Source organism: Piliocolobus tephrosceles, chromosome 6 (assembly GCF_002776525.5).
Source record: "Piliocolobus tephrosceles isolate RC106 chromosome 6, ASM277652v3, whole genome shotgun sequence".
Lineage (NCBI taxonomy): Eukaryota > Metazoa > Chordata > Mammalia > Primates > Cercopithecidae > Piliocolobus > Piliocolobus tephrosceles.
Genome location: NC_045439.1, coordinates 3,648,464 through 3,661,127, shown reverse-complemented (window position 1 = coordinate 3,661,127; position 12,664 = coordinate 3,648,464). Strand labels below are relative to the sequence as shown.

General features: G+C 47.2%; 1 protein-coding gene across 7 annotated transcripts in view; it reads left to right on the top strand.

Moving 5' to 3' along the window:
* The window catches only part of TRAF3 (TNF receptor associated factor 3), a 131,086-nt gene that overhangs the window by 96,828 nt on the left and 21,594 nt on the right, over positions 1 to 12,664 (top strand). For all 7 annotated transcript variants that reach the window (XM_026455224.1, XM_026455236.1, XM_026455234.1 and 4 more), the window contains 3 exons: positions 448 to 552; positions 1,779 to 1,946; positions 10,920 to 11,000. In XM_026455224.1, coding sequence (XP_026311009.1) covers positions 448 to 552; positions 1,779 to 1,946; positions 10,920 to 11,000 — 354 coding nt within the window. The remainder of the gene's footprint in view (positions 1 to 447; positions 553 to 1,778; positions 1,947 to 10,919; positions 11,001 to 12,664) is intronic.

Below are 12,664 nucleotides of genomic sequence, written 5' to 3'. Positions count from 1 at the left end.
CTGCTCTTGTCCTCTGGTGGCAGCCACACCGTCATGGCCAGCTGCTCAGTGCGGGCTCCTGGGAGTCCCCAGAGTCTGAATGTGAACCTGGTCCTCCTCTGCCCTCATCCTGAGATTATGTCAAAGTTAATAGAAGATGTTTAGATGCTGCAGAGTGATCTTTAATTATTAAGTCTAATTCATTTTCTTTTGACTTAACTAATAAAAGATAACAGTTAATGTTATTTAAATTGTGTCTCTTAGTGGGGGCAGCTTCTTCAGTCTACTTCTAGAAATCAAGATGGTCCTTAATGCTTTCTGAAGTTCACTTAAGAGTTGCTCTCGTTTTTTTTTTCTTTTTCTTTCTTTCTTTTTTTTTTTTTTAAAGTGGTTTTGCCTTGTCCAGAGTAGCAGCATGTGGAGATTAAGAAATATTAATCCTCCAAAATAATGACCTTTCATTTTCAGGTGTTTAAGGATAATTGCTGCAAGAGAGAAATTCTGGCTCTTCAGATCTATTGTCGGAATGAAAGCAGAGGTTGTGCAGAGCAGTTAACGCTGGGACATCTGCTGGTGAGTAGCTTTTACATGAAGGAATTCGAGTCCCTTACGTCCAGCTGATTAAGTGGTCAGTAGGATGTGGCACTTTAAGACCATGTTGACATTAGTTTTTCAAAACACAGCCAAATAGGAAAGCAGTCAGAACCACTTGATATAAGTTGTTATTTTTATGACATCATTGGCAGAATTGTCAACTGGTTTTTAAACACTCCCACCCTACTTAGAATAGAGAAAATCTGAATTGGATTTTAATTTTGGAAGGCCCATTAAAACCTTTTTTCACCATGAAATTCTACGTAACTCCTTATTTTTTTAATTAGTACCATATTTTAGCTTAGAAAATTATTTGAACTGGAATAAAGCAAAGTTCTTAGCAGATACTCATTTTTCCTGGAAGCAGAGTTGACCTAATTCTTCAACAACAATATAGTTTGAGTAATCATGAAGTAGAATATGAAATTCAGTGTCTCTTGGCATATTTGTTTTTTTTTTTTTTGAGACGGAGTCTCACTCTATCGCCCAGGCTGGAGTGCAGTGGCGCCATCTCCGCTCACTGCAAGCTCCGCTTCCCGGGTTCACGCCATTCTCCTGCCTCAGCCTCCTGAGTAGCTGGGACTACAGGCGCCCGCCACTGTGCCTGGCTAGTTTTTTTGTATTTTTTTTTTTAGTAGAGAGGGGGTTTCACCGTGTTAGCCAGGATGGTCTCGATCTCCTGACCTCGTGATCCGCCCATCTCGGCCTCCCAAAGTGCTGGGATTATATGGTGGCTGAGCCACCATGCCTGGCCTTTTTTTTTTTTTTTTTTTTTTTTTGAGACAGAGTCTTACTCTGTCGCCCAGGCTGGAATGCAGCGGCCGGATCTCAGCTCACTGCAAGCTCCGCCTCCCAGGTTCACGCCATTCTCCTGCCTCAGCCTCCCAAGTAGCTGGGACTACAGGCGCCCGCCACCTCGCCCGGCTAGTTTTTTGTATTTTTTAGTAGAGACGGGGTTTCACTGTGTTAGCCAGGACGGTCTCGATCTCCTGACCTCGTGATCCACCCGTCTCGGCCTCCCAAAGTGCTGGGATTACAGGCTTGAGCCACCGCGTCCGGCCGGCATATTTGTCTTTGCTGTGAAAAACTGGTCTAACAGGAGATTAGAACATTTCTTTATGGTTTCATTGCATAGAGATTAGAATTTGGTATTTCAGATTTAGGATTTTTTCCGAATTAAGAACATTGAATGGTCTGTCTTTCAGGTGCATTTAAAAAATGATTGCCATTTTGAAGAACTTCCATGTGTACGTGCTGACTGCAAAGAAAAGGTCTTGAGGAAAGACCTGCGAGACCATGTGGAAAAGGCGTGTAAATACCGTGAAGCCACGTGCAGCCACTGCAAGAGTCAGGTTCCGATGATTGCGCTGCAGGTGCGGGTCCTCCCATTCCACAGGCCTTTTGCTCAGTTCCTATATGATACGTTCCACAGGCCTTCCGCTCAGCTCATAGATAATCTGCTCCACAGGCCTTCCCTCAACTCATCGATAATCCGTTCCACAGGCCTACCGCTCAGTTCCTAGATAAGCCGTTCCACAGACCCTCCCTCAGCTCATAGATAATCCGTTCCACAGGCCTTCCCTCAACTTATAGATAATCCATTGCACAGGCCTTCTGCTCAATTCATAGACAATCCATTCCACAGTTCTTCCATTCAGCTCATAGATAATCTGTTTCACAGGCCTTCCACTCAGTTCATAGATAATCCATTGCACAGGCCTTCTGCTCAGCTCATAGATAATCCATTCTACAGGCCCTCCCTCAACTCATAGATAATCCGCTCCACAGGCCGTCTGCTCAATTCCTATATACTTCTTCCACTGTACAGCTTCTTAATGACTATTCTAATAGGAATAAAGAGAAAAGATAGGAATAAATAGCACTTTTTATCTGACTTTATTTCAGAATTAAGCTTTGTTTTGCCTATTTTGATGTATGTAGTTAACATGTTCCATTGCCTTGATTGACTGTCATTTTAGTGTGTTAAAAAATGAATATTCAAAAAAGGTAAAATTTTTAACTTGTCCTAGGGAATTGCCTCAAAATGTTGATAGATTGCCTGATTTTACAGCTCTGTGACATAACCATCACTTACAACAGGCTAATTTGTCCTACAGCATTGAAATGCAGCTGTTTATCTTGGAGGGAGCTTCTCATACTTCAGTTACTTTGGCACAGTTTTGCATTGTGTGTTTCCGTGGGGGTGAGAGTGTGTGAATGTGGGTGAGTGTGTGGGGGTGAGTGTATCGGTGAGTGTGGGGGTGTGAATGGGGGGGTGTGTCTGTGGGTGAGTGGGTGAATTAAAGAGGAAAGCAGAGATGTTGGGGGTGGAGGACACTTCAAAAACAATCCATTTGTTGAACAGACACCTATTGGGTACCTACTGTGTGCCGGGCTGTATTCCAGGAGCTGGGGACTCAGTGGTGAGGCTCCTCTAGTGGGAAAAAATACAAACAAATATGTAACATCAGGTAGTGATCAAGTTCCATGAATCAAAATCAGGTAGCATCAGGGGAAAAGAGGTGAACAGCACTGGCTTCTCTGAGGCAGTCAAGGGACAGTGAGGGAGCGTGTGGACCCTAAGCAGCACCTGGCAGGGCTGTGGGGTTGAGGAGCTGTGTGGAACACAGGCCGGGTGTGAGGACAGTGGGGCAGCCAGAGGGGAAGGAAAGCCACTGGGCAGCCCAGAGCTGGGGGGTGAGAGGGCCCGGGCAAGGCCTGGTGTTGCTGGGGTTGGGGGAGGTTGTACCGGGGTGCGCCTGAGGGTGAGGTGGTAGGATTGGCTAGCAGGTGGGATGTGAGGTAAAAGTGACGCCCAGTGCGTGTGGAGAACCTAGGTGTCCCGCTGAGGGGGTGCCCAGTGAGTAGAGGGTGACGGACTTGGGAGAGAATGGGGAATGGAGCCGTGTAGGCTGCGGATGTGGGTGAGTTTGGTGGTTCACAGGATCATGGAGTGAGTGGAGACGAGGACAGAGCCCGTGGGGGCCTGGGCACTCCCTCAGAGGCTGCCAAGAGGCTGGGATGGGCTTGGCCACGAAATGACTGAAGAGGGGCACCAGAGCAGCTCAGCCAGGGCATGGGCCATCATCCAGTTCCTGGTGGATATTGTGGAATAGTTTGTTTTGTTTTGTTTGAGACAGAGTCTCACTCTGTCATCCAGGCCTGGAATGCGGTGACACAATCTCAGCTCACTGCAGCCTCTGCCTCCCAGGTTCAAGTGATCCTCCCATCTCAAGAACTACAGGTGCGTGCTACCATGCCTGGCTATTTTTTTTTATTTTTTGTAGAGACAGGGTCTTGCCACATTGCCCAGGCTGGTCTCAAGCTCCTGGGCTTAAGCCATCTGCCCATCTTGGCCTCCCAAAGTGCTGGGATTATAGGCGTGAGCCATTGCACCCAGCTGTGGAGCTCCAATGACCAAAATTAGGGAGACTTTCCTATGCTTTTCTCTATGAAATGAGATGTAGTCCTCTTAGGTTGGTGCAAAAGTAATTGCAGTTTTCGTCATTAAAAGTAATGACAAGAACGCTTTTAATGACAAGAACGGCAATTACTTTTGCACCAACTAAATACTTTATAATCGCTGAATTTGCCTTGCTTTCTGTAATTTTCCTGTGTCCGTGTCTTTCTTCCATTGTGAACGTTTTTTCTTGTGTGGTACTTCAGATGTTTCCAGTTATTAAGAACTCCTGAGGCCGGGTGTGGTAGCTCACACCTGTGTGCCCAGCACTTTGGGAGACAGAAGCAGGAGGATCACTTGAGCTTTGGAATTGGAGACCAGCATGGGCAACGTAGGAAGACTCTGCCTCTATAAAAAATAAAAATTTAGTGGGTGTGCTAAAGCATACCTGTAGTTCTAGCTACTCGGGAGGCTGAGGTAGGAAGATTACTTGAGCCAGGGAGGTTGAGACTGATAGTGAGCCATAATCGCACCACTGCACTCAGCCTGGGTGACAGAGTGAGACCCTATCTCACAAAAAAAGAACTTTTAAGAACTGTGCCCTCCCCTTTGGAAAATAGCAATAGTGTTTTTTCATAGTCAAGTAATTCCTCCAGGCTGTGCATGATGGCTCATGCCTATAATCCCAGGACTCTGGAAGGCCAAAGCAGGAGGATTGCTTGAGGCCAGGAGTTCAAGACCAGCCTGGGCAACAAAGTGAGACCCCATCTCTAGAACGAAAATAATAATTCCTCCAGTTGTTAAATTTCAGTGAATGAGACATATGCCTAATGAACAAGACTCCAGGCTTTGCATATGTTAATATATTGCTATCTCATGCCAGTCAGAATGGCAGTTATTAAAAAGTCAAAAAACAACAGGTGCTGGCGAGGTTGCAGAAAAAAGGAACGCTTTTACACTGTTGGTGGGAGTGTAAATTAGTTCAATCGTTGTGGAAGACAGTGTGGCGATTCCTCAAAGATCTGGAGGCAGAAATACCATTTGACCCAGCAATCCCATTACTGGGTTTATACCCAAAGAAATATAAATCATTCTATTATAAGGATACATGAACATGTATGTTCATTGAAGCAGTATTCACAATAGCAAAGACATGGAATCAACCTAAATGCCCATCAGTGATAGACTGGATTAAGAAAATGTGGTACATATATATCATGGAATACTATGTATCCATAAAAAGAAGGAGATCGGCTGGGCACGGTGGCTCACGCCTGTAATCGAAGCACTTTGGGAGGCCAAGGTGGGTGAATCACCTGAGGTTGGAAGTTGGAGACCAGCCTGACCAAAATGGAGAAACCCTATCTCTATTAAAAAAAACAAAACGAGGCCGGGCACAGTGGCTCATGCCTGTAATCCCAACACTTTGGGAGGCCGAGGCGGGAGGATCACCGGGTCAGGAGATCGAGACCATCCTGGCTAACCATGGCACACATCCTGGTTTAGTGAAACCCCGTCTCTACTAAACAAAATACAAAAAATTAGCCAGGCGTGGTGGCAAGTACCTGTAGTCCCAGCTACTCGGGAGGCTGAGGCAGGAGAATGGTGTGAACCCAGGAGGCGGAGCTTGCAGTGAGCTGAGATCGTGCCACTGTACTCCAGCCTGGGTGACAGAGCGAGACTCTGTCTCAAAAAAAAGAAAGAGCTGGGTGTGGTGGCAGATGCCTGTAATCCCAGCTACTTGGGAGGCTGAGGCAGGAGAATCGTTTGAACTCAGGAGGCGGAAGTTTCAATGAGCCAAGATTATGCACTCCAGCTTGGCAACAAGAGCAATACTCTGTCTAAAAAAAAAACAAAAAAGGAGTTCCACCAGGCACAATGACTCACACCTGTAATCCCAGCACTTTTGGGAGGCCGAGGCGGGTAGATCACCTGAGGTCAGGAGTTCAAGACCAGCCTGGCCAACATGGTAAAACCCCATCTCTACTAAAAATACAAAAATTAGCTGGGCGTGGTAACACATGCCTGTAATCCCAGCTACTCAGGAGGCTGAGACAGGAGAATCACTTGAACCCGGGAAGTGGTGGTTGCAGTGAGCTGAGATTGCGCCACTGCACTTCATCCCGGGTGACAGAGCAAGACTCCGTCTCTACAACAACAACAAAAAAGGAAGGAGATCATCTACTTTGCAGGGACATGGATGGAGCTAGAAGACGTTATCCTTAGCAAACTAACACAGGAACAGAGAAACAAACACCACATGTTCTCACTTATAAGAAGGATCTGAACAATGAGAACACATAGACACATTCGGGGGATGAACACACGCTGGGGCCTGTGGGCTTGGGAGAGGGAGAGCATCAGGAAGAATAGCTGACGGATGGTGGACTTCATACCTAGGTGATGGGTTGATCTGTGCAGCAAACCACCACGGCACACACTGACCTGTGTAACAAACCCGCACATCTTGCACATGTACCCTGGAACTTAAAATAAATATATAGCTATCAAAGTTATACTTTGTTTCTTGCCAAAATCAGTTACCTTTATTTGCAGAATAGAATCCAACAACTGATTTTCGTTTAAGAAGGAATCGTAGCGTATGTCCTTTAAACACCATATAAGTAACTGACTCTGAACACCGGATGAGGCTGTAACAGGTCAGGTTTTAAGCACAAGCATATAGATTCACAAAACGGCGCCAGACCCTGCCCTGGTTGCTCAGGACACACAGGAGAATAAATTGCACTTTCTCCTTCAGTTTGCATTCTGATGACAGAGACAGCCAGATGCACAGTTTCATTCATGTTAGTATGGGAAGTACTGGGACTGTAATATTAATAACATGCCAACAAGGAAGGACCAGTTAGAGTAGCTTAGCCTGAGTGTCAAGGAAGGCTTTAGTGAGGAGGTTGCCTTTCATTTGATCTGGGCCTTGAATTTGTCAACTAAAGACAAGGGAGAAAGAGAATAGATGGAAAGCACAGAATGATAATGAGCAAGTTTGGGGCCTGAGTTGTGCAAATAAATATTCCTTATAAATTGCACTACATACTTGAGATGAAACAAGTTGAACACCATTTGAGCAGTGTTGATAGTAGAGTGCATTTTAAGGTGTGTGTCAGCTTCTCTCAGGGCCTGCAGTCATTTCAGCAAGCACGGGTGTCTGGGGTCCTGCCAGTGCGTCTGCCCTTGCCTCTCAGCCCCACAACGGGAGAGCAGTCGCTGGTTTGCTGCCTTTGCTCCAGGCCTGGTTCTGTGACTTGCCCTAGGCCACCTCTCTTTTCAGTGGTGTGATTTGATTCCCACATATTTTGTGTTTTTTCCAATTTGAACACCCTTAATCTCATCCCCTCAGGCCTTCACTGAGTTTATTTCTAGGAAGAACAGGTCTCTTATTTCTAGGAAGAACAGGTCTAGGAAGAACAGGAGACCTGAAGCCCAGGTCATTCGAATTCTCCTACACTCCCTAGGTTTTGTGATGTGTCACATCAGATGTTGGTAAAATGTGCTGAGGATGCGTCAAACCCCTGGACCATTGCAGTTCATAGAAGGATTTCTTTTCTACATTTAAACTATGGTATATACAGTATGCCAGCTATTTTCAAGTTTTATTATGACTTTTTAAATGTATAGGTTAGCATAATTTAAAGTGTCGGGAAACAAACCTTCTAGATTTAGTCTAGAGATTCTGGACCATCGTTCTTTAAACAGTTGTGTTAACTTGTGAAGATCAGGGTGATAAAGATCTCGCCCTATGGGAGAGTGCACGTGGTGGAAGTCTGTGGGTTTGACCACTGTGGAAATCAATTGCCAGTATCCTACTAGGTCGGACATTCAGGCACTCAGTTAACCAGCAGTTCTTCTCCTGGATGTGTAGGAGAAACACACACACCAGGAAATGTGGCCAGGTGTGACCAGAGCAGCAGAAATCTGGAAATAGCTGGAGCACCCATCAGCAGGTGGAAGTTGTATTACAGTGTTATTATACGACAGGGAGATGTGTCATGCAGTAGTGAAAGTTAGGGGCCTGCAGTTATTTGCAATAGGCAGATTAGTCTAAGAAGTGTAATACTGAGCCAAGTCCCGAAGACTCCTATGATAGAAGTCCGTGTTAACAAAATTCAAAAACAATCAGAATGAAACAGTGTTTCATTTGGCACACATATGTATAGTGAAACCTTTTTAGAAGCAGAAATACAAAATTCAGGGTTGTGGTTTTAATGGGTACTCCTTGTGGGAGGATGAGGGTGACATGGGAGAGGTAGATGCAGGTAGGTGGATGTTATCAGTCATGCTCTTGGACCTGGGTGTTGGCTTCATGGGTGTTGTTCACTATGTAGTTATGCTTTTTTTTTTTTTTGTTTTCCTTTTTTGAGACAGTGTCTCACTCTGTTGCCCAGGCTGGAGTGCGGTGGCATGATCTCGGCTCACTGTAACCTTTGCCTCCCAGGTTCAAGCAAATCTTCTGCCTCAGCCTCAGAGGTAGCTGGAATTACAGGTGCCTGCCACCACGCCCAGCTAATTTTTGTGTTTTCAGTAGCGACGGGATTTCACCATGTTTGCCAGGCTGGTTTCAAACTCCTGCCCCCAGGTAATCCGCCTGCCTTGGCCTCCCAAAGTGCTGGACTACCGCACCCGGCCTGTGCTTTTCAACTCATATGTGTGCACATACGTGCTTGTGTGTATCAGAATTATATTTAACTTCATAGATAGGACTGATTTCATTTATAGGCAAATGAAAAAAATCAGAAGATTCAGGTTTTTTTTTTTTTTTAATGTATGTGTTATTTTCCTTTGGCTGCTGTAACAAAGTAATCCCAAGTTGATGGCTTGCAAAAACAAATTTATCCTGTCATAGTTCTGGATCTGGAAATGCAAAACCAAGGCCCTGCCGTCTCTGACAACTGTAGGGAAGAAGGCTTTCCTGCCCCTCTCAGTTTCTGGAGCCACCAGCAGTCCTTGGCCTTCCTTGGCTCATGGCTGCACCACTCCAACCTCTGCCCCCATGTTCACGTGGCCGTGTTCCTAGTGCCTGTGCTCACCTCTTTTAAGGGTGGCACTCTTTATAGTTAGGATCTGCCCAATGCCAGGGTGTCTTTGTCTTAACTGACGACATCTTCAGAAATCTTATTTTCAAATAAAGTCACATTCTGAGGTTCCAGATAGACATGAATTTTGGAGGACATTATTCAACTCACTGTAGTGGTCAAAAGCTGTGAAAAGGCAGTTCACAGGAAAAGAAATAGAAATGATTAATATCAAAAATATGCTTAAGACTGGGCTCAGTGGCTCACACCTGTAATCCCAGCACTTTGGGAGGCCAAGGTGGGTGGATCATTTGAGGTCAGGAGTTCAAGACCAGCCGGGCCAACTGGCCAACATGGTGAAACCCCTCCTCTACTAAAAATACAAAAAATTAGCTGGGTATGGTGACGTGTGCCTGTAGTCCCAGCTCCTCCGGAGGCTGAGGTAGGATAATTGCTTGAACCCAAGAGGCGGAAGTTGCTGTGAGACGAGATCACGCCACTGCACTTCAACTTTGGGCAACAGAGTGAGACTCCGTCTTGGAAAAAAACACACACACACACACATATATATAATGTGCTTAACCACACATTACTGAAGAATTGCAGGTCCCACTTACCCCGTTTTTGTACCTATCAGATTGCCAAAGATTGTGCGATAGAATTGGCAAGGGTGTGGAAACATGCATCCCCACGATACTGGGAGTGTAGATTGGTGTGGGCTTGTTGGAAGTTAAACACAGATATTGATTGGCCTCCTCTTCCCTGGCCACAGTGCTGCCCTCCGCCCCTCCTTCCTCAGCCTCCCTGCCCTGAGCCCCATCCCTATTCTGCCACAGAACCACCGTGGGTGCCTGCAGAGTTGGGCCTTAGAAACCTGCCGAGGAAAGCAAGCTCCTGGGGGAGAGGAGCAGCTATGTTTTGTGGACGAGCTTCCCTCGGGTGGGCTGCTGCCCTCCTCGGCCCTCAGACCCGCCATCAGACTCTGGCTCTCAGCAAATGCCTCCCCAGTTCCTTCAGTGGAACAGCAACATAACTGAAGGCCAAAAGAGGACCTGAAAAGATGGGTGGGGGGAGGATTGAGGCATCCCGTGGCCACTGGGAAACCGCTGCCACAGTCTTCCTGCTCAGCAGGGACTGTTCAGCATGGCTCCGTCTCTGGCTCTGCCTCATGAGTCTCTCCCCAGGGCCCTGCAGTTGATGTCCTTGTGGGGAGTCCTTGCCCTTGCTCTGCTCGTGGACAGGCACCCAGCAGGTGCCCGTGGGATTGGGCTTCACAGTCACCATCATCCAGCCTCAGCAAACATGAAGTGTGTGCTATTAGAGAAGGCCTAACCCACAACTTACCCCAATTTTCTATGGACTAAAGATAATCTAGATTAAGGTTCTAGGTGAGTAATGTAAATACTCAGTAGGTCACGCTGCTCTCACGTACTTGGGAAGCATTATTTCCAGACTCCAAACTGAGAGGCCAAGGGAAACCCTCCGTCTCTCAACCAGCAGAGGCAGACACCAGCTGTGTCCCCAGCTCCGCTGTCCACCTGTGCTGTGAGTGCTGTGTGAGTGGCCATGCCTCCCTGAGCATTGCACGTTAGGGGCTGTGTGAACCAGAAGCAGCTCTGGCACAGAGGAGACCTGCTAAGGGGAAGCCCTTGTGGCGAAGCCCCCACCAGCAGACTGTTCTGAGGCAAACCGCCCTCACTGGTCAGATCTGACCAGATCTTTGGAGATACCTGTGATGTCCTGGGACACTCACACTCTGTGACAGTAATGACTCAGCCGTACGTAATGTGAGTGCCGTAACTTAGGGGACAGTGATGGTGAGCAGAGCCATTCCTGGGGGCCCCGTGGGGATCGCAGCGGGACTGAAGGAAGACAGATGGTATGTTTAAAGTTGACAGTACTTTCTCTCTCTGTAGAAACATGAGGACACCGACTGTCCCTGCGTGCTGGTATCCTGCCCTCACAAATGCAGCGTCCAGACTCTCCTGAGGAGCGAGGTAGGGGCGGCCGGGCCCGGCCGGGAGTCTGTGAAGTCCTCAGGGCTGCGTGCCTGGGTCCCCTTCCCTGCATAGCCAAAGCCTCACGTTTTCCCAGTTCATGAGAGTCATGTGTATAGCCAGAAAAACAAAAACCACAGCAAAAAGCCGTACGCCATTTTTTGGAAGTCAGAAGCAAGCAGTCAAAAGCTACGGTGTATGGTCGGGCGCAGTGGCTCACACCTGTAATCCCAGCACTTTTGGAGGCCTCGGCGGGTGGGTCACCTGAGATCAGGAGTTCAAAACCAGACTGGCCAACATGCTGAAACCTCGTCTCTACTAAAAATACAAAAACTAGCCAGGCGTGGTGGTGCACACCTGTAATCCCAGCTATTCAGGAGTCTGAGGCAGGAGAATCATTTGAACCCAGGAGGCAGAGGTTGCACTGAGCCGAGATCACACTACTGCACTCCAGCCTGGGCAACAAGAGTGAAACTCCATCTCAAAAACAAAACAAAACAAAACAAAACTACAGTGTGGTAAATTCAGAGCAAAGATTGTGAAGCATTAAGAAAATGGGAATACTTTATATACAGTACAAGCAAAGGTGACAAGGGGTTTTTAAAGCAATTTTAACTCTATAGAATAGTAATTGCTGTTAGATTATCTCAAGAACATGAATTAGAGACACTTCAGAACCATTTTGCTCACACATGCTGGGTGGAGGACAGCTCCCACATTTTAGGGCCACCAGAGGGGCCCCTGTGTGGCCTCCGCCAAGGGTTGCACGTCTCACATTGCCCTTGGCACTCTTTCTTTGAGATAGGTAGATTTTGCGTTGACTTCACTTGATCAGGATATGTCCAGTTGGGAAAATTTCAAGGATTCTTAATGTTTCTGCATCTGTCCTTACCTGGAGCTCCTTTAGTTCGTATTCTGGGAGTCATCGGGGGCTACCCGGGGCTCCTTGGATGTGTGGTTCCCTGATCTAAGGAGCCGGCTCACCTGCTCACCTCAGCATTTTTCAACAGACTGAAATTTTATTAATAGATACAGGGTAGCAGCAGGGAGAACCAGCCTTGCATGCCCCTGACTGAGCAAGAGGGCCCATGTGGGGCTAGGACCAGGGACTCAGGGTGGAGGAGGGCCCAGAGAGCCACTCTCCCCTAAGGTGTGCCCTCCCGGGACCTTGAAGCTGAGGGTCAGGGCACAGTCTCGCCTGATGACAGTGGCCTCTGGGCCCTGAATGTGCCCCTGGGAGGAACTAGGGAAAAATACATGTAAATTTTTTTTATTGTTGTTGTTTTTTTGAGACGGAGTCTCTCTCTGTCGCCCAGGCTGAAGTGCAGTGGCCGGATCTCAGCTCACTGCAAGCTCTACCTCCCGGGTTTACGCCATTCTCCTGCCTCAGCCTCCCGAGTAGCTGGGACTACAGGCGCCCGCCACCTCGCCCGGCTAGTTTTTTTGTATTTTTTCAGTAGAGACGGGGTTTCACTGTGTTAGCCAGGATGGTCTCGATCTCCTGACCTCATGATCCGCCCGTCTCGGCCTCCCAAAGTGCTGGGATTACAGGCTTGAGCCACCGCGCCCGGCCCAATACATGTAAATTATTGCCACAACTGGACAATCCTCTGTTAATGTTTAAAGAGTCCGTGCTGTTGAAATAATTTTTTTTTTTTTTTTTT